Source organism: Pituophis catenifer, unplaced genomic scaffold (assembly GCF_029215685.1).
Source record: "Pituophis catenifer annectens isolate HBS135680 unplaced genomic scaffold, rPitCat1.0.hap2 SCAF_2, whole genome shotgun sequence".
In the NCBI taxonomy this organism is placed as follows: Eukaryota; Metazoa; Chordata; class Lepidosauria; order Squamata; family Colubridae; genus Pituophis; species Pituophis catenifer.
This window is the reverse complement of record NW_027256882.1, coordinates 34621115-34643277: the sequence shown is the minus strand read 5'-3', so window position 1 is coordinate 34643277 and position 22163 is coordinate 34621115. Positions and strand designations below refer to the sequence as shown.

Sequence of the window (22163 nt, the reverse complement as noted above, 5' to 3'; positions counted from 1 at the left end):
GCTCAGCAAATAACAATGGAAAATGAACAGGTAACCCTGGAAACAGAAGAGAAAATAGAAAAAACAGAGGAGATAGAGCTGATAAAACAACAAATGAATCAAAAAGACAAGGAGAAGGCAGAGATAAAAATGGATGAAATAGATAAAGCAGATTACACATTAAGAGACCAAAAAATAGAATTGGATAAACTGAAAGACATTCCAGAAGTGGGGGTAGAGACACTGATAGATGTAGTGAAGGTTTGGGAGCGAGAGATAGAGGAAATATTTACATTAAATATGAATGATGCATGGAGATATAAAATACCAAGGGAGGAGTATGGAAAGCATGCCAAAAAAATCAATAAGAATTGAAATACTAAAACGAGCAAGAGATGAGGGATAAAAATAGAATACTTATCAATATAAGATTTGTACTAATAAAACTAAGGGCCTGCTAAGGGAAAAAAGGAAAATGGGGATTTTGCAGTATCCTTCCCCTGCCACACCCACCAAGCCACACCACACCACGCCCACCAAGCCATGCCCATAGAACCGGTAGTAAAAAAAATTGGATTTCACCAATGATCCAATCCTAACAATTTACAGGTAGTTTTCAACTTACAACTGTTCATGGAGTGACCGTTAGAAGTTACAACACCAAAAAAAGCGACTGTTCAAAGTTCCAACGGCACCGGAAAAAAGACTTATGACTGTTTTTCACACTTATGACCATTGCAGCATCCCCATGGTTATGTGATTTTAAATTTGGATGCTTGATACCTGTCTCACATTTATGACGGTTGCAATAGCCTGGCATCATGTGATCCCCTTTTGTGACCTTCTGATGAGCAAAGTCAATGGGGAAGCCAGATTCACTTAACAACCTAATTAACTAATTTAACAACTGCAGTGATTCACTTAACAACTGTGAAGAAACATTGTAAAATGGGGCAAAACTCACTTAACAAATGTCTCACTTAGCAACATAAATTTTGGGCTCAATTGTGGTCATGGGTCGAGGACTATTTGTCCTACAATAACAAACAGTGTACAAAAAAGGAGAAAAAAGTGGTCAATTAAATTTAAGATTTCAATTTCAATTTCAATTTCAATTAAATTTAAGATTTAACATTACGATCCACCCTGCCTTTTCTTGTATCCCCTTTTCTTGTATCTCTTCATTTCAATAAAAGAATACAGCTAGTCCTCCACTTACAACAGTTTATTTAGTGACCATTCAAAGTTACAACGGCACGGAAAAATGCAACTGACAACTATTTTTCACACTTCTGACCTTCGCCGCATCCCCATGGTTACATGATCGAAATTCAGACTCTTGGCAACTGGTTCATATTTATGACCGTTGCCATGTCCCAAGGTCATGGGATCCCCTTTTGCGACCTTCTGACAAGCAAAGTCGATGGGGAAGCCAGATTCACTGAACAGCTGGGTTACTAACTTATCAACCTTATCAATCAATGTTATGTTTTATCTTGGCTGTTCTCCGCCCTGAGTCCTGTTGGAGAAGGGCGGTATACAAATTAAATAAAATAAATAAAATAAAAATCAATCGCAGTGATTCACTTAACAACTGTGGCAAGAAAGTTCGTAAAATGGGGCAAAACTCACTTAACCAATGTCTCACTTAACAGAAATATTGGGGTCAATTGTGGTCACAGGTCAAGGAACTACCTGTAACAGAGTTGGAAGGGATCTTTGGAGGTCTTCTAGTCCAATGCCCTACTCAGGCAGGAGACCCTGCCTACACCATTTCGGAGTAATGGTTGTCCAATCTCTTCTTAAAAACTTCCAGTGTTGGAGCATTCACAACTTCTGGAGGCAAGTTGTTCCACTGGTTAATTGTTCTAACTATCTGGAAATTTATCCTTAGTTCTAGGTTGCTTCTCTCTTTGATTAGCTTCCATACATTGCTTCTTGTCCTGCCCTCAGGTGCTTTGGAGAATAGCTTGATTCCCTCTTCTTTATGGCAGCCCCTGAGATATCAGAACACTGCCATCACGAATGAATGGAGATAACTACAATCAGTCTATAATCATTGGAACTGCTTTGCATTCAGAAGTTGTGGGTGCTCCATCACTGAAGGTTTTCAAGAAGAGATTGGACAGCCATTTGTCTGAAATGGTACAGGGTCTTCTGCTTGAGCGAGGGGTTGAACTAGAAGACCACCAAGGTCCCTTCCAACTTCGTTGTTCTGTTACGGTTCTTTAAGTTTTGTTGTGGCCCAAACATGATTTCATCAGATCCCTGGTTTTTGTTTGTTTGTGGAATCCCAAAGGAGATGCTTGTTAGTTGTGTAGTCAGGGTGGTGGTAAGTTCCAACCTCAAGGTCTTCAGAGCACTTTCTTTGTACATTTCCTGCTTGTCTCCTTGAGGGTTTAACTAACAACACTCCGACTTGGCAACAAACAAGCATCTCATTTGGGATTCCGTTAACAAGTACCCAATAGCATTCTTCTCTCCTGTCAACTTTTGAGTAGAAAGAAATATACACACAGACACACACACACACACACACACACACACACACACAGGGATCAAAGCAAAGAAAGACACTTACTGACCTCCTTTATTAAGCACTGGAGCAAGTGTCAAATTGAGGCATAAGTATTGATTTATCATATTTATAAACGTCCATGCTACATATCCAGGGGTGGGCTGCTGGGGGTTCACAGGGGTTCAGGAGAACCTCTGGCTAAGATTCTGTGCAGTTCGGAGAACTCCCAAATTCCACTCCTGGTTGGCCCCACCCACCCCGCCCCTCCCAGGAGTCCCCACGTGGCCCGTTTTGGATGCAGGTAAGTGCAGGGCATGCACGGAGGCTCAGGGAGGGCGAAAAACGGGCCTAATGGAAGTTCGGGAAGGCCGGAAACAGGCCTGTTTCTGGCCTCCAGTGAGCCTCCGAAGCCTGGGGAGGCTGTTTTCGCCCTCCCGGAGGCTCGAAGAAGCCTCCAGAGCCCAGGAGGGCAAAAACGCCCCCCTCACCTTGGTGCAGGAGGCTGATTGGGCCAAGCCCACTATGGCCACACCCACCCAGCAACCAAGCAGAGAACCCCTTGCTAAAATTTTTGAAGCCCACCCCTGCACTTATCTCACTGAGACAACTCTGGGTTGCCTTACCATAAAATACCATAAAATACCATGAAAACATTTAAATTGATAAAATAAAACCATAATTTAAAATTTCCATTAACCGCAATGAAGAGGAGGAAAGAGTAAAGTGACCAAGGGGAAGAAATGGGAGTCTGTCTAATCTATTAACCACCTTCAAGTTGCCACTTCCCCATTTGAACCCCTAGCCATCTGGCAGAACCAGCTCTTTGGGCCCTTTTGGAAGAGTCAAAGGGTGGGCACGGATCTTCCCTGGAGGGGTACACTGTTCCAGAAGGAGAGTGCCATGACAGAAAAGGCACTTTTCCTGGACCTCAGGAAATTCTTCTGAGTGATAGGGTCTGCAGCAAGCCTCTTCATCCAGCACAGGATAATCCCAGCAGGGTGAGACAATTCCTCAGATAACCTGGACCATGCCATGAAGACCATGAAGACCTTTAAAGGTGACAAACAACACCTTGAATTGAACCTGGAAGGAATAGCAATAGCCCTTAGATTTACATACCGCCTCACAGAGCTTTACAGCCCTCTCTAAGCGGCTTACGGAGTCATCCTATTGCCTCCCAACAATCTGGCTCCTCATTTTACCCACCTCGGAAGGATGGAAGGCCGAGTCAAACCTTGAGCCGGTGAGAATCGAACTGCCGGCAGTCGACCGTCAGCAGAATTAGCCTGCAATATCACATTCTAACCACTTGCACCACCACAGCTCTGGCAAACTGATAACCAGTGCAGCATGCAGGACAGCAGTGTAACATAGGCCACTGGAGGGGCCCCAAGAACTGAACCCTCTGAAGCTTCATGTTGCGGCCTGTCAGCCGCCACCCCCTCCAGCAGCCGAATCAGATGAGAAGGAGTGAGGGTCAGCATCAAGGCAACCTGAGAGCTCCGAGGGGGAAGAGGGAATGGAGCTGTCAGAGAGAGAGAAACAGAGGCGGAGCCTGGGCTGCCCATCAGCCCTCAGATGGAGAGTCAACAGCCCCCAGGTCTGGAGATGGCTGATGAGAAAGAGGAGGAACAGCTGGGTCCTGTGCCTGACGCGCAGATGCACAGAAGGCAGAGGAGAGGAGAGCGGTGTTTGTTTGTTTTATTGTTTGTTTTATTAGATTTATATACCGCCCTACTCCCGAAGGACTCAGGGCGGTGAACAGGCACAAAATAAAATACAAAGATACAAAAGTTAAAAAACATAATTAAAACCAGATTAAATAATTTAGCCCGAGACAATTAAAAATCCCAATAATTTAAAACAGATTAAAATTTCGATTTAAAAGAATTTTAAAACAGGGGAGAAAATTAGGCCAGGCCGGCTTGCTGGAATAGGAGAGTCTTAAGAGCACGGCGGAAAGTGCGCAGATCCGGGATCCTCCGTATCTCTGGGGGGAAATCCGTGGGCCAATCCTTGGGACAGAAGAGCCGCCGCTGCTACCGAAGCCCCATCCTAGGTCTGGGGATAAAAGACAGGGAGCAGAGAGCCACCAGAAGAGCTTATAACTAGAAAAATACTGGAGTGCGCAGAGATGACCAAACTAACCCATGAAATAAATGACGATGAGAATTCAGAATACTATACCGTGTGGGGAAGGTGGTATGAATGGATGAGTGATAAAATGAAAGGAAGAGAAAAAGGTGTGTTAAATAAAAGTAAAAAGTAACTTAAATGACACCAGAAATATATTTTGTATATAGTTAAAACCACTGCACTAAACCACTAGTTAAAACCAATGTTAAATTAGGATTTATTATATAGTCTTATAGTGGAAGGTTGCTTTGAAATGTTATATTAATATACATAAAAGATTTGATTTAAGAGATATATGTATGGGGGGGGAGAAAAAGGGTAGATTTATGAGCAGAAATTGCTAAACTGGGAGATATAATAATATTATTATGCTAAATTAGGAGTTATATATAATGTTATAGTAGAATGTTATTTCGAAATGTATAGTATAAGGGGGATATAATATTATTAGAAAGAAAGGGTCAGCATAGGGGGGATGGAGTAAGGGGATGTTAAAGTAGTATATAATCTGTTATGAATTCGGGTTTTATTTTGAAGAAGCCACAGGGGGAGGGGAGGGGGAGGGGGGGTTAGGGAGGAGGGGAAAAAAAAGGGGGGGGGAATTTGTATTTGAAAAACTTTTTCAATTAAAAAAAAAACCACTGCACATCTGATATTAATGGAAATGTTAATATATTTATGTTTTTAAACTTAATAAAGTTTCTTTAAAAAAAAAAAAAAAGACAGGGAGCAGAGATGAATAGATGTGGCAGACAACTATTAATTTCCCTGCCAGACAGACTTATTAGCCTGTGGTGAAAGAGAAACTTTTTGCTGAGGCTGCTGGCGCTCCTAATAAAGGAATAATTGATTTAATTTCAGAGGGTTTGGGGAGCTGGGTCAGAACATTTCCAGATACTCTTCCAAGGGGAGCTCTGGGTAGAGCACGTTCCAGCAGTCCGACTGGAAGAAGACCAGAAGACCACTCAAGAAGACTTGAGTGACTGAGCACAAGGTCTCCTGATCTAGGAAAGAATGCCAACTGGCACACAATAAAATTGTTGCAAAGGCTCTCCAAGCCATGACTGCCATCTACTCACTGGGCAGGAGTTACAAGTCCTGGAGAACACGTGAGTTGCATGCCTGGTCCTGCAACCCACAGATCCACATGCCCAAAGTATGTTGGATGGCCCCAAAATAAAATATTAAAATGTATGGCTGGAACGACATACTATTTTAGAGATTTAAAGATGTGTGTGGTTTTGGCCTACTATACGGAGGTTTGACGAGATCCATTTAGGAGTTTTGCAATATCTATAACCTTGCAGATTTTATTGAATCCCTATTAATACAATTAACATGGTTCTCTTGATTTTGTTTTTTACACCTGGAGTTAGATATTTTACTGCATCGATAAGCTGAACCCTACACCATAAAAAGAACTCAGACTGGCAAGGGAAGATAATAATTGACAATTATTATACAAATGGGCTTTTTTGGCTGTCAGTACTAAAAGGAAGATGAAGGGGGGAATCAGCTATTTGGAGAAGGTGGAAAGATACACGACCGGCAGAAGGCAGATCCTGTTCTGTGATATTAATATCCTCTTTTGAGAAAGAGATACGTTTGATCAGGATACGGATTCACAATGAATTGCCTGACTTTGGGGGATATATCAATAATGAAAACTTAGCAGTCCAGCCTTAAAACAAAGGTTCCCCCCCACAGAGATTGCTGAGGAAATTGAAGAGTAAAAAATAACACAGCATTAAATAGCTAGTTTTCCCAAAGATCTTCTTTAAAAAAGTGACATTTTCTAATTATTTCATAAATACGCTGGGGAAATGAGCAAAAAGGATTAAATTTTTAGATTGTAGTAAATCACTTAGGGTGGGGACAGCTTAGAAACTGCACTGTTCAAAACGATCTCTCCAGATGGGAAAAATGGACATGAACAAAATACAGGTGACTCAGTGGAAGCACATGTGAAGTTGTGTAATGAATGAGCAATAGTAATAACCGCAATTCTTAATTTTACATTGCCGAAAAGAGAAGAACAAGCATTTGCTGTTCAGTGTCTAGTATAAGGCAGTTTCCTGTATCACAAAGGGCAAATAAGTGCTTAGATCCTTTTAGAAAGGGAGAATAAGCCTACTATACAAGCTAGAATCAAAGTACACAGTTAGTTCTTGACTTACGACCACAGTTGAGCCCAAATCTTTTGTTGCTAAGTGGGACAGTTAAGTGAATTTTGCCCCATTTTTACGAACTTTCTTGTCACAGTTGTTAAATGAATCACTGCGCTTGTTAAATTAGTAACACGGTTGTTAAATGAATCTGGCTTCCCCATTGACTTTGCTTGTCAGAAGGTCACAAAAGGGGATTGCGTGATCCCAAGACACTGTCATAAATGTGAGTCAGTTGCAACCGTCATAAATGTGACTCAGTTGCCAAGCCAAGAATTTTGATCACATGGCCATTGGGATACTGCAACCGTCATAAATATGGATCAGTCGCCAAGCATCCAGATTTTGATCACGTGACCACGGGCAATGGGATGCTGCAAGGATCATAAGTATGAAAAACGGTCGTAAGTCACTTTTTTCAGCGATGCTGTAACTTTGAACGGTCACTAAATGAACTGTTCTTAAATGGAGGATTTATCTGTAATCTGAAATGCACCTGTGAATTGGGGGGGAAAAAAAACCCCATAAAAATAATCATGTATATTCTTACAAAATGAGTGCGAAGAGAATAAAAGACAAGCACATCCTTTGAGGCTTTAATTCCATTTAAAGACGCTTTCCAAACTTCTTTCTTTTTACAACAAGTGACAAAATTCATACCCAAGGTATACCCATACTCAAGGTATACAGAATAAATACCTAACACCATACTCAAGGAATGAATCGGCTAGGGGGGCATATCTTGCAATCAGCATTTTCAGTTTACTTCAGCCTCTGCAATTCATGAACAAAGACTGCATAATTTTATTTTACTCTCAATTCAGGCCCGTGCGTGTAACTATTAATATGGGTAGTCCCGATCCAGGGGTGAAATGCTCCCGGTTCGGACCGGATCACCTGATCTGGTAGTGATGGCGGGTGGTTCAGAGAATCGGTAGCAAAAATCCTTGCGCCCCACCCCCTAACCATGCCCAGCTGTGCCGCACGATCATCAGAGGCTTTTTTTTTTTACTTTTAAAAGCATTTTTTCTACAACCTCTTCCGACGAAAAAATGCTTTTAAAAGTAAAAAAAAAGCCTCTGATGATCATGTGGCTCAGCTGGGATCAAAGCATTTTTTCCTGCAACCTCTTGGCTGAAGAGGTGGTAAAAAAAATGCTTTGAAAAGTCTCTGACGATCCCAGTTGAGTTGCCTGATCGGCAGAGAGGCATTTTTTAAAAAGCCTCTCTGACGATCCCAGCTGAGTTGCCTGATCGGCAGAGGTTTTTCAAAGCATTAGAAAAAAACGCTAATTTTTTTTTTTTAAAAAGTTGGCCACGCCCACCCAGTCACATTAACCCCCCCCACACACACACCAAGCTACACCCTCAGAACTGGTAGTAACAAATTTTACATTTCACCCCTGTCCCGATCCTTCTAAGATGGTTCCCTACAAGGAGCCCCTATATTAAGTGCAATTTCTAGATCAGTTAAGGTTATTTTGCTGAGGAAAAGTTTCTTCTGGTCCCACTAATGCCGGGGGCTCAAGCAGAAGACCCCGAATCCCAACGTGAAAAAAAAATCTCAAGGCAAAATAGTCTATTTTGGGCACAGTTCTCTGCATGGCACAGTTTTAATCGTCTCTTAGTCGCAGGAGGGTCCCAGAGGTCGTTGGCACACTAGAGAGAATGAGAAAGAGATCGTCAACATTAAAAGCAGGAAAGAAACATAGCCAAGCTGCATGAAAATGGTATGAAAAGAAATACAGTGAACACTTTTGTATTTTGTATTTCCTGTCGCTAAGTTCAGATCTTCACCACGGCTATCCCACATGGAAGAGTTTGTCCTTTGATGGAACAAGGCAATCATTTAATCATTAAAGCTCTCTGGTGAAGTATTATAATCCCTCCCAGTGCAGCCAGAAACTGCTTTGCAACAATGCTCTTCCATTCATAGCAAAGCAAGGACAGGAAACAAGGTTTCCTCACATCCTGGACATAAATAGTTTCAACTTCTACCCTCAAAACGAGGTTATAGGGCACTGCACACCAGAACAACTAGACACAAGGACAGTTTTTTTCCGAACGCCATCACTCTGCTAAACAAATAATTCCCACAACACTGTCAAATTATTTACTAAGACTGTATTATTATTATTATTCTCAACCTTCCTATTACCTACCTCCTCCCACTTATGACTATAACCATGTTGCTTGTATTTTTACGATTTATATTGTTCCGTTTGTTTCCTAGTGTGATTTGATTGCTTATTAGTAACCTATGACTATAACTAAGTGTTGTATCTTATGATTCTTGAATGTTTTTTTCCACTCTTTTTTCTTTTTTTCCCTTTTATGCACACTGAGAGCATGTGCACCAAAGACAAATTCCTTGTGTGTCCAGTCACACTTGGCCAATTAACTATTCTATTCTATTCTATTCTATTCTATTCTATTCTATTCTATTCTATTCTATTCTATTCTATTCTATTCTATTCTATTCTATTCTATTCTATTCTATCCTATCCTATCCTATCCTATCCTATCCTATCCTATCCTATCCTATCCTATCCTATCCTATCCCTATTCCTATTCTATTCTATCCTATCCTAATTCTTATTCTATTCCTAGCTGAAATCTCCATAGTTCTGTTATATTTCAACCAACTCTCAGAATTGCTCAATGCGATGGTAAGGTAAGATGGTAAGATAAGATTTCAAAATGGATAGCAGACACAGGATATTTAAAATGAACCCGATAGGCAAATATCTAGGAGTAACCTTAGAATCCCAAGGACAGATTAGATAGCAGAAGATCTGGCCTTCGACTTTTGTGGCTGCCCAGTTTTATCTGTAAAAGCATTCTCAAATTCTAGGATCTGACTGGATTCCTTAAAGACTTCTCAAGAGGAATGTCGAATAACAATGGTATGGAGACACGTGAATGGGCTTTTGAGACTCCGAAATGTTTAACCCACTGATCCTCTTGTTAAAACGTGCCGGTTTATCTCTAAACCGGTGCTTGCCAACCTTGGCAACTTTTAAGATACGTAGACTTCTACTGTCAGCATGCTGGCTGGGAAATTCTGGGAGCTGAAGTCCACATATCTGAACAAGATTCAGAAACCCTGTTTACCTATATCAGTATTCCAACTTGGGTTCTTTGGAAGGGAAAGAATAAATAAATCCCTTTATTTTATTTCTGAGAAGGTCAAAAATCCAAGGGGGGGGAGAATAGTCCTCAACATATAACCACATTCGGGACTAGAATTTTGATTGCTAAGGAAGGGGATTATTAAGTGAGTTGTGTGGCCTGATTTTACAACTTTTTTTGTTGTCATGGTTAAGTGAATCACTGCAGTTTCTAATCTAACTAAATCATATAAGGTAAAGGTAAAGGTAAAGATTCCCATCGCACATATGTGCTAGTCGTTCCCGACTCTAGGGGGCGGTGCTCATCTCCGTTGCAAAGCCGAAGAGCCAGCGCTGTCCAAAGACGTCTCCGTGGTCATGTGGCCAGCATGACTAAATGCCAAAGGCACACGGAATGCTGTTACCTTCCCACCAAAGGTGGTCCCTATTTTTCTACTTGCATTTTTTACATGCTTTCGAACTGCTAAATTGGCAGAAGCTGGGACAAGTAACAGGAACTCACTCCGTTACGCGGCACTAGGGATTCGAACTGCCAAACTGCTGACCTTTCTGATCGACAAGCTCAGCGTCTTAGCCACCGAGCCACCGCGTCCCTTAACTAAATCATGTAGTATTATGCAAATCCAGCTTCCCCATGGACATTGCTTGTCAGAAGCCAGCTGGGAAGGTTACAAATGGCAATGACATGGACCCAGGATGTCACAGCTCTCATAAATGTACGATGGCTGCCAAGCATCCGAATTTTAATCATGCGATCGTGGGGATGCCGCGACGGTTGTATGCGCGAGGATCGGTTGTAAGCCACTTTTTTTCAAAGCAGCTGTAACTTCAAACAGTTGCTAAATGAATTGATGTAGGATTGCCTGGGTGTGTTCCTGGAAGCCGTAAATAGAAGGGAACGGAGACAAGAAAGAGAAGAAAAAGGAATCTAATACCAGTCAACCAGCTGGGCTCCAATGATGTCGTGAATATGGTAGGGAAGGCCCAGTTTTACCGCATTGGGTGCTTGACGGCTCTGCAAATCAGACAGTAGGACTTCCTTGTATTTGGATTTCTGGATCATCCCCAAAACGGCTTTCCTTCCTGGGAAGAGAAGAATGGTCAGCGAGCAGCTGCTTTCGGAAACATACTGTCAGAGCTGCCATCCTATGCTTCAGCTTTGCTTTTGCTAGCTGTCAGTCTGCTATGCACTGCGGGGGAGGGAATTGGATGGGAGCGGGGAAGATTATGAATTCATTGTGCCTTCCAGAGACACCATCTCTAGGGTCAAACCCTGAGAATGGAATGCAATAGCTCAGCAACCAAGCAGCCAGTGGTGGGTTGCTACCGGTTCTCCCCAGTTCTTGCGAACCGGTAGTGGAAATTTTGAGTAGTTCGGAGAACTGGTAAATACCACCTCTGCCTGGGCCCGCCCCCAATCTATTCGCTGCCTCCTGAGTCCCAGCTGATCGGCTAGAAGGAAAAAATCAGGGCTCACTTGACAAAGAAGAGAAAAAAACCAAGACACCGTAGCTTTAAATTGAGAAGCCAAGAAGCCTCCCAAATGATCGGCTAAAACCGATCCGCTCCTTGTAAACTGCTTGGTGGTGGTAGATTGGCAATTGAGGCCAAGCTGCCTTAAAGCGGTTTCCGATGCTCTTGGTGGTGGCAGAGCGGCAAAAAACTGTTTAAACTCTTGCTGCGGTGCTTCAAAGGGCCGCCCTACATCTGATCAGCGGTAAAAGGCAGTGTGGTGGTAGACCAGTGCACTCCAAAAACAAATGGGTAGACCAGTGTGCTCCAAAAACAAATAGGTAGAACGGAACACTCCAAAAACAAATGGGTAGACCGGTACAGCTCTGCAAGCAGTTAAAAGCCTGGTAGACCAGTACCTCTGCTAAATCCTAAAGAATTGTTTGTCACATGACCATCAAACCACACCCACAAAATAAGCCCCACCCACAAAACCGGTAGTAAAAAATTTTAGAGCCCACCACTGCAACCAGCCCTCCTTCGAAGAGACAGTTCCAAAAACAATTTATGCAAATATAATTGGACAAGAAGGGAATAGGGGAGGTGAGGAATTGGACCAGGAAAGTTTAACTGGGAGGTTTTGGCAAGCGAACTTCAGTTCTGGCTTTGTCATTCTGTAATCCACTTGGCTCTTATTTTTTTTTTTTTTTAATTTGATCTATATGCCGCCCTTCTCCGGAGACTCAGGGCGGCTTACAATGCGTTAAGCAATAGCCTTCATACTTTTGTATATTTTATACAAAGTCAGCTTATTGCCCCCACAAACTGGGTCCTCAATTTACCCACCTTAGAAAGGATGGAAGGCTGAGTCGACCTTGAGCCTGGGGAGAATTGAACTCGCAGTAATTGCAGGCAGCTGGATGTTAAATGCTGCCTTAGGAGGCATTAGCCTCCTACGCCACTCAGGCTCCTGAGTATAGCCCTCGCTACAAATGGAGTCAAGGGTCTTTTTTTGGCTAAGGGACCAAGTCAGCGCAGGTCTGACAAATTCCAGCATTAGAGTCGAGTTCAAGACTGGACATCCTGCACTGGATAAGGTAATGGAGAACTGTTCTTTTTTCCCCCTTTTTCTTGCAGCAGTTTGAAAGTTTGCAATTTAGTTTGCAAAAACAAACCTTCAAATGAAAGAGCCACTCTAAATTGTAATGGTTTCACGAATTTAAAATGCGAAGAAGTTTCTACTACCCAAAAAACCTGAAATATAATTTGCTGGTTCTGGATGCAAATTTGGGACTTGCTTAATCTAGTGAAATCTTGCAGGTTTCAAAAGTCACAGGCTCAGAGTGATAATGTGATTTGTTTATTTTGCTTCTTAGCATCATGTATGAGTCCAGCCAACAAACTACAACTATTGCTTAGCACAATGTGTGAACAGACACACCTTTGATGAAGCATTTGATGAAGCGGCCTGCTCCAGGCACGGCAAGCCACCAGCTCCCGGCATCACGGACAGTCAAGACGCCAGCATTCACCAGCTGCCTGAAGAAAAGGCAGAAAGGGAAAAAGTAAATGTCCATTGTGATTTATTCCACGACTAACAATGTATAGCTGATTTGTGGACTAATCTCTTCTGCCTTTTCAGATACGCGAAGTCAATGGGGAAGCCAGATTCACTTAACTTACTGTGTTATTAACTTAACAATGCAGCAATTCATTTAACAACTGTGGCAAGCAAGGTTGTAAAATGGGGCAAACCTCACTTAACATCTATCTTGCTTAGCAACAGAAATGTTGGGCTTGTGGTCATAAGCGGCTTTTTTTTTTCCTCCCTCCCCTCCTCACTTTTCTTTCTCCTCCTCCTCCCCATTGTGTCCTACTATTTGCTTTTGTACTCTTGTATTTTATTCTATAATCTAATAAAATATTATAAATTGAAAAAAAAAAAGAAGACAATGACTATCTTTGTATGAGTTGTCAAACAACATTCCAAGGTGTCTACCACAGGGGTGAAATCCTACTGGTTCAGACCGGTTTGGGCAAACCACTAGGGATTATGGGCATCAGTTCGCCAAACCTGTAGTAATTACCACTCCTTGGCCCCACCCATGCCTGGCCGATTGCCGCTCACCTCTTCCGGCCGCTCGATATTCCACAGAATTCAATGTTAAATGCAGCAGAGAAAATGCTAACTTTTCTCCCTCCATTCGCAACGGAGCTGCTGCAGCCTGTCCCTTTAAGGTAGCCCCCAGGAGGGAGAGGGACAGGGGTGGGGGGAAGCAGCTGGAATGGAGCCGTTTTTGTGAAAGGCAGGAAAATGGGGAAGGGAATTTTCCTGCCTGTCATCCATTCCTCAATCTCAGCACAGACTGAGGGAAGGATGGTAGGCAGGAATATTCCTCTCCCCATTTTCCTGCCATTTGCGACAAGGAGTGGCTGGGAGGGGAGGAGCCGGTGAGGAGCCCCTCGATGTGACATCAGTCAAGTTGGCCATGCCCACCCAGTCACATGACCTTCCCCCAACAAGCTACGCCCACAGAACCAGTAGAGGAAATTTTTTAATTTCACCCCTGATTTACTGTGTTTCCCTGAAAATAAGATTGGGTCTTATATTATTTTTTGCTCCAAAAGATGCATTAGGGCTTATTTTCTGGTTAGGTCTTATTTTGGGGGAAAATACGGTACTAAATGCTTCTGTCTGGCTGACAATCTTAACTGGGGCTTATTTTGGGGGTAGGGCTTATATTACGAGCATCCTGAAAAACGATGCTAGGGCTTATTTTCCAGTTGGGTCTTATTTTTGGGGAAACACAGTAATTAGCCACTGTGGGAAACAGAACCCTGAATGAGACAAGACTACGACTTGATCCTGTGAGATTGAAGTTCTCCCAAAGAACTTGCCTTTTGTAACAAGAGCGTGCATTCTCAGAAAGCAGAGAGACATATTTGTCTTTAAATCACTAGCAAAACCATGTAGCGGTGTTTTTTAACTTCGGCAGATTTAAGATGGGTGGATTTCAACTCCCAGAATTCCCCGACCAACAGACACACAATGAATGAGCTTAATTTGGAGAAAAAGTTGGCAAACAGTGAAAGGGGGGGGGGGAAATAGGTACGGAACAGCAGGAAAATTGGTAGCCCAAGGGACTCTTCGTCTGCTTACGTGATTTCTGTGTCCCTAAAGCCAAAATCTTTCAACATCCTTTTCTTGTCGAAACTGATGTCAGGGCAAACGGTAAGGACTGAATCTAAAAACTTCTTCACTGTCCTGGCAAACTCCTTTCCCGATATAAATTCCTGCACCTGAGAAAAAATAAAATAAGACCGTCATCACCAGCTTGCTGGCTCTTTGGCTCTTCTACCCCATCCATGCCCCCCTTTGGTAGAAGCCAACCTTAGATACGTAGCTGTCTGTGAATGCCACCACAAAAAAATCCGCTTCAATGCTATGCTGAAACATTCGGATCCGGCCCTCATTTTTCAGCTGGCTCTACAGAGAGAAAAAAGAGTTTCAGAGTTTGTTTCCAGAAGCAGATATGGCATGTGAATTTTGAGGAAGAGACAAAGCGGAACATAAAAAGCTGAGCAAAGCTGTTGTGAGCCAGACCCAAGTAAGTAGTAATCGATGCAAACAGTTCCAAAACGAACAGACTTTATTAGAACAGCTGAGAATTAACTCATTCTCAGCGTAGTCCAAACTAAATTAAAGCAAACTCTTCATAATACTTCAGTCTAATCACCAACCTTGGTATAATTAGGCAAACTGCCAAAGGCTTCTTTTGGGAAAAGTTCAAAAGCAGAAGACGCCAACGTCTTTTCTGACAAAGAGCCCAAACGCTGTTGCTGGCCTTTTAAGCCTTATGGGAGGGGCCAATCATCTCTTGGCCCTACTCCCGAGTCGTCCTCTCTGCTTTAGCTGCTCTTGCCTTCTGGCAGCTCTTCTCATACATGCACTAGGAACAGGCTCCTCCTGTTCCTCTGCCTCTCTACTGTCAGCTCTGGAGGCTCCGGAGTCCGCACATCACTCCCCGATGGCCCTGGCCCCATCTCTGCCTCCGACACAGAGCCCTCATCTGGGCCTTCCCCAGCCTCCAGGACTGGCCCATGTTCTTCCTCAGCCTCATCGCTGTCCGACTCCGCTGCCAGCTCCGCAGGCTGCTGGCGAACCACAACAAAAGCATCGGCGAATATGGCAGGAAAAAACAGCAATTATCTATAGCCATCGGACATTAAAACAAACTAAACCCATCTTATAGTTGAGTTCACACAATAAACATGTTGTTGGAGTTCTGAATTTTTTTAAAGATTCCCTCAATACGCTGAACCAAAATTTTTTGGCTTGCATAGCAGAGCTACCGTGCTTCCCCAAAAATAAGACCCTGTCTTATGTTTTTTTGAACCCCGAAATAAGTGCTTGGCCTTATTTTCAGGGATGTCCTATTATTTTGGAGTGCATGGAGCAAAATGGGGCTCCTCTTGCCACCTTACCTGATTTCCAGGTCTGTCTCCCTAACCCTAACCAGGGGAAATGGTGGGGACTGGCTGAGCATGTGTTTAGATATTTTCGGGGAGGGCTTATTTTCGATGGGGTGGGGGGGCTTATTTCAGCACATGCACTCAAAAGCCGATTGGGCTTATTATCAGGGGATGTCTTATTTTAGGGGAAACAGGGTGTTAAAAAAAAACAACCTGTAAGGAAAGTTAAAGCTAAGTAAAACTAGGATATGCTGCAGTTGTGGTTCCTGGTCTTTTAACTGACCTGGTTTAGTGTGCTTTATGAATCCACTATTGTGACAAAAGTAGTTTGGGTATCCTTCCTTTTTCTGGAAGAAATATACCCTTTCTTGAAGGCCAGTATCTTCAAAGCTTTATTTCACTGGGATACTGAAAAGCGAGTGAGGGAAAGGGCAATCATCAATTAAAGTTAATTTTCCTTCACTATATCAAGATCACGTGAAGTGTTAATACCACTTTATAATGCCTTGGTAAGGCCACACTTGGAATACTGCATCCAGTTTTGGTCACCACGGTGTAAAAAAGATGTGGAGACTCTAGAAAGAGTGCAGAGAAGAACAACAAAGATGATTAGAGGACTGGAGGCTAAAACATATGAAGAACGGTTGCAGGAACTGGGTACGTCTAGTTTACTGAAAAGAAGGACTAGGGGAGACATGATAGCAGTATCCCAATATCTCAGGGGCTGCCACAAAGAAGAGGGAGTCAAGCTATTCTCCAAAGCACCTGAGGATAGGACAAAAAGCAATGGGTGGAAGCTAATCAAGGAGAGAAGCAACTTAGAACTAAGGAGAAATTTCCTGACAGTGAGAACACTTAATCAGTGGAATGACTTGCCAACAGAAGTTGTAAATGCTTCAACACTGAAGTTTTTAAGAAGATGTTGGATAACCATTTGTCTGAAGTGGTGTAGGGTGTCCTGCCTAAGCAGGGGGCTGGACTAGAAGACCTCCAAGGTCCCTTCCAACTCTGTTATTATTATAATAACATGCCCTTATTATTATTATTATTATTATATGCCCCACCCAGATGTTTAGCTTAGAAAAACAAATGCTAAGATAGAGTGGGAAGGGATGTGGAGGAGGAAAAGTGATAAGCAAATGGTATGAAGATGAGATGAAGAAGCTGAAGAGATGTTTGGAGAGTGTCAGCTATTACAAGCAGGGCTCCTATAGGGCCACAAGCTATGATGAGCAGCATATCCTGGTAACAGAATCGCAGAGGTGGAAGGGACCTTGGAGATCCTCTAGTCCAACCCCCTACTGAAGCAGGAAACCCTATACCAGGTGTCAGCAACCTGTGGCTCTGGAGCCGCATGTGGCTCTTTCACCCCTCTGCTGTGGCTCCCTGTCACTCAAAATATGCATCACAAACACTAATACGCGACAGCCCGGCACGCGATTTATTGAGCTTTTCAACCTCCGGTAAGCCAACAGTGGATAAATCCAAGAAAAAAAAAATTCAGAAGAAAACAGAATGTTTAATTCAACTACATATGCTAGTTTTGTGGCTGCTCAAGCAATAGTCAGGCACAGGAAGGGTTTTGTGACTCCCGGTGTTTTCTTTTCTGTGGGAAACGGGTCCAAATGGCTCTTTGAGTGTTTAAGGTTGCAGACCCCTGCCCTATACCAAGGGTGTCCAATGGCCGGCCTGTGGGCCGGATGTGGGCCCACTTCAGCTCCGTGAAGGGGAAAAACGTTGCGAAACATCATGTGACGGCAACGTGACACGGTGAGTTTGATACCTGTGCCCTATTCCATTTCAGACAAATGGGGGAAGTCCTGACCGGAGCTTGGAGCTTTGCTGGGAGCTCAGTAGCAATTAGAACCACCACGGCAAATCTCATCCCGCACTTCGTCCAAAATAGAGTAAACACTCTAGAAGGCTGGTGGGTTACTTTACAGATTAAGAGACTTTTGCCTGGACTAAGTAATTAAAGGACTAAATATTAAAGGTATATTTAGAAGGGTGGAGAGCAATAATAACCTGTTGCTGGGGAAGGTGTGCCTATGTGCTGCAATAAAATATTGTGTACAGATTTGCTAGGCTGTGATATGTGTCCATGTGTACGTGCATGTGATCTATCTATCTATCTATCTATCTATCTATCTATCTATCTATCTATCTATGTACCGGTATCTATCTATCTATCTATCTATCTATCTATCTATCTATCTATCTATCTATCTATCTATCTATCTATCTATCTACCGATATCTATCTATCTATGTACCGGTATCTATCTATCTATCTATCTATCTATCTATCTATCTATCTATCTATCTATCTATCTCCTTAATCTCTACCTACACTGACACCAAACAGCACCAGTTCGACTGGAGCAACACAAAAATCATCGCCCACGCTACCATCGGCCACACTCGTGAATTCATCGAAGCCGGGCACTCCACAAGCAATTCCATCAACAGACACATTGGCCTATAACCAGCCTACCAACTCTTCAAAATCCAAATCAACAGCACCAACCCTCAACCACCTCATGCAATTTCCCCCTCACTCACACACACTTATCAGTTCGTCCTCCAAAGGACCCTGACCTGAGGTAATCTCCTTATCACAAGACCCATCACAAGACTCACAGATGACTCATCACAAGAACTGTCAGAAGATACACCCACACCTGAGCCCTTATAAACAGAAAAACACCGACATCCCCTAAACTCCACTGGAGATGTTAACTAGCCTGGTAATGAAATGTTCGGAAACCAACCTACAAGCTTGGAAGATGAATCTTTACCCATACCCACACACGCACACCCACACAATGGATGGGGCTTCGCTTGGGCTGCTGTGACCACCATCTTGGCTGTGTTACCTCGCTGCTGATGTTGCCGTATCCCAACCAGGGAGAAGGTTCTTACCAGATGTCTGTCCACAACCGTACGATCTTTGACAAGACTGTAGATCTGATGCTTCAGAATCAACGGCGGCAGGCAATCTTCAAATACTTTGCGAGGGAAGAGAGATACCAGATTCTGAAGAGCAGCTTCGACTGCCGCAGGGCCCTCTGAGAAAAGGAACAGCTAAGATAAGAACGGAGAAGTCTCACGTCTTAGCATTTCCATAAAGACCTCCTCTGACTCCATTTACAAACTCCCTCCTTTTTCATTCACCTGCCCCAAAGCAGGTGCTTCGTGCAAAGTGCATTTCACTCTTTCTCACCCTGTCCTGAAGGCTCGGATCCGTCACTCGGAGCCAGCCGTCGCTTCTTGGCCTTGAAAGTATCAGAAAGGAGCTGGTGCTTCCGCTTCATAGGGCTGGAAAGAGTGAGAGCGAAGGCTTAAGATTGAGTACGTATGTAACCAGTCTGTTGATTTTTGCTCATTTGGCTGTATAGATAGAGTCCTCCACTTACAACAGTTCGGTTAGTGACCTATCAAAGTTACAACAGCACTGAAAAAAGTGACTTATGATCATTTTCACACTTACCACCATTGCAACATTCCCATGATCACATGATCAAAATCCAGACGATTAGCAATTGATTCATATTTATGACGGTTGCAATGCCCCGGGGTCACATCATCATCTTTTGTGACCTAACAAGCAAAATCAATGGGGGAGTTCGATTCACTTAACAACCATGTTACTAGCTTAACAACTGCAGTGAAATCTCTTAACAACGGTGGCAAGAAAGGTCGTAAAATGGGGCAAAGCTCACTTAACAAATGTCTCATTAGCAGAAGAAATGTTGAGCTCAGTTGTGGTCGTAAGCCGAGGACTACCTATAATGTTAGCCAAATGTTTTCTTTGTTATTCCCCATTCATTCTATATCATTTCCCATTTTCAAATTTTTCCTTTTGTTTAACGCATTGCTTTGCTTCTGTGCAAACAGCTTCTGTGCGGCTTCTCACAAACTGTATTCCCTCTAATAACCCCATCATCCTTGATTCTCATTCCAGGAAACATTCTGCCACCTTTTTTTGTATTTAAAATAGTCTCTGGTAAATCTTTGGCATTACAAACCCTCATGCTTTCCCCATTTGCTTGGCGTATTTTAAAAACTGCTGGATTTTACATAATGTTAGATCGGCATGCAGCAATTAAGCAAAGTACCTCTTCCCTTAAAAATCCCAAAAGTGCTTTTTTCAAGAGGCAACTGGACTGATTTTTCTTTGAAGCCGTTTCGCTTCTTATCCAAGAAACTTCTTCAGCTCTAACCTGGATGGTGGAGAATGGCAGGATTTATAGTCCTTGCAGACAGCTGGTAATTTGCTTTCTTTTAGAGAGTCATTGAGGGCCCTTAGAGGTTTATCTGTCCTCAGGGTCACCTGAGTAGTGCAAATGGGTGCAGAGCCTTCTGGTAACTACCGAAAGGACTGCTTTGTAGACTGGAGTTAGATGACTACTCAGATGACCCTGAGGACGGATAAACCTCCAAGTAGCCTCAATGACTCTCTAAAAAGAATGCAAATGACACAAGCATAGAAATAAGCAACTGTGTACAGATAATGCTCAATTTACAACCACAATTGAGCCCAAAATTCTGCTAAGTGAAACATTTGTTAAGTGAATTTTGCCCTATTATACAACCTTTCTAGCCACAGCTATTAAGCGAATCACCGCACTTATTAAATTAGTAACACGGTTGTTAAGTGAATCTGGCTTCTCCATTGGACTTTGCTTGTAAAAAGGTTACAAAAGGTGATCACATGACCCTGGAACACAGCAACCGTCATAAATATGAATCAAGCATCTGAATGTAAATCTCATGACCATGGAGATGCTGCAACATCTGTAAGTGTGAAAAACAGTCATAAGTCACTTTTTTTCAGTGCCGTTGTAACTTTGAACCGTCATTAAATAAACTGTGGTAAGTCGAGGACTACCTGTAGGAGGAAAAGCAGGCAAGGGGAGATTTACACCTCTCTCCTAAGATTTTACCCCACTTCTCCCTCCTTTGAAACAATACAACAAAACATCACACAACTTAAACTGATGATACCAACTCTTCATGAGTGAAAATGTATTTTACTTCTTTCAGACTCTCCTCCCAGCTCCCTTATGTGACTCAGCTCCAAAACGTTTCTCCAGCAAAAGCTTTCACCTAGAACTAAGGAGAAATTTCCTGACAGTGAGAAATAAAAAATAATCAGTGGAACGACTTGCCTCCAGAAGTTGTGGATATTCCAACACTGGATGTTTTTAAGCAGATATTGGACAACCATTTGCCTGGTGGTGCAGCAGACTAAAGCACTGTTATTAACAGTGCTGTTATTAACATCAGCTGCCTGCAATTACTGCAAGTTCTCACCAGGCTCAAGGTTGACTCAGCCTTCCATTCCTTTCTAAGGATGGATCTAAGGAAGGATGGATCCTTTCTAGGTAAAATGAGGATCCAGATTGTGGGGGCAATAAGCTGACTTTGTATAAAATATACAAAAGGATGAAGGCTATTGCTTAACGCATTGTAAGTCACCCTGAGTCTCCAGAGAAGGGTGGCATATAAATCAAATCAAAATTTTTTTGTCTGAAATGGTATAGGGTTTCCTGCCTGAGCAGGCGGTTGGACTAGATGACCTCCAAGTCCCTTCCAACTCTGTTATTCTATTCTATTTTATTTCACAGGCAACACAAGTCTAAGCATCAACCCTGTTTTTCTCATTCTTCTTCCTAATAAATTTTATATTTGTTAAAGAATAAAAGAGGATAAATATGTACATCTAGTAAGGTTAGAATTTAGGGATAAATGAAAAAGGGGTTTATATATGAAAGTATAGAAATACTGAGGTAGATTCAAAAAAGAAAAGAAAAGGGGGGAAGACGATATTGACAAAAATTGTAATTGAGTAAAATGTATTTGAATTTGACTAATTGTATAAGATAAGAAACGACCAACAATCTGTTCAAAAAAGAAAGAAAGATGTGGGTGAAGGTGGGAGAGGAGAAAAGAAAAAAAAAACCAATAAAACTTGTTTTTTTAAAAAAATCTCTGTTTTTCTTTCTGGCTGCTACCTGCATTTATCCACCTTTCACCTCTGAGCTCCTCCCTGTCCTCAATTTACACATTTTCTTCCTGAATCATAACTTTCAGAATCCCACAGACTCCCCCCCACAACCTTCTCTCTCCCCTCCCATTGATTTCACTCGAATTGAGGCTGCATTACGCCTTTCCTACCCCTCTCAGTCCTCACTCGCGTCGTCTCGCTTGCTGGTCGTCGGCAACAGATAACGTCACGTTGTTTGAAGAGCCTTTTTGGAGCCGCCCTTCGTCTTTGGAGTAGGCGGGAGAAAAATAATTTGACTGGC

General features: G+C 42.6%; 1 protein-coding gene across 1 annotated transcript; it reads right to left on the bottom strand.

The window, feature by feature from the left end:
- Positions 1-7380: 7380 nt before the first annotated feature.
- On the bottom strand, positions 7381-22121 carry WHR1 (winged helix repair factor 1). The gene is made up of 8 exons (XM_070933396.1): positions 22033-22121; positions 19076-19170; positions 18775-18920; positions 14772-14867; positions 14541-14680; positions 12822-12919; positions 10864-11011; positions 7381-8456 (listed from the first exon to the last, which is right to left on the bottom strand). Exons 2-8 carry the CDS (start codon positions 19164-19166, stop codon positions 8411-8413), a joined length of 765 nt encoding a protein of 254 aa, XP_070789497.1. The 5' UTR covers positions 19167-19170; positions 22033-22121; the 3' UTR covers positions 7381-8410.
- Between the last annotated feature and the right edge of the window lie 42 nt (positions 22122-22163).

What these genes read in the sequence shown, in the direction of transcription:
- WHR1 (XM_070933396.1), bottom strand. Translation starts at nt 19,166, where the DNA reads ATGAAGCGGAAGCACCAGCTCCTTTCTGATACTTTCAAGGCCAAGAAG. An exon ending in ATCCGAGCCTTCAGGACAGG is followed by an intron (nt 18,921 to 19,075) that starts GTGAGAAAGAGT and finishes TCCTTTTCTCAG; the next exon opens with AGGGCCCTGCGGCAGTCGAA. An exon ending in CGGTTGTGGACAGACATCTG is followed by an intron (nt 14,868 to 18,774) that starts GTAAGAACCTTC and finishes TTCTCTCTGTAG; the next exon opens with AGCCAGCTGAAAAATGAGGG.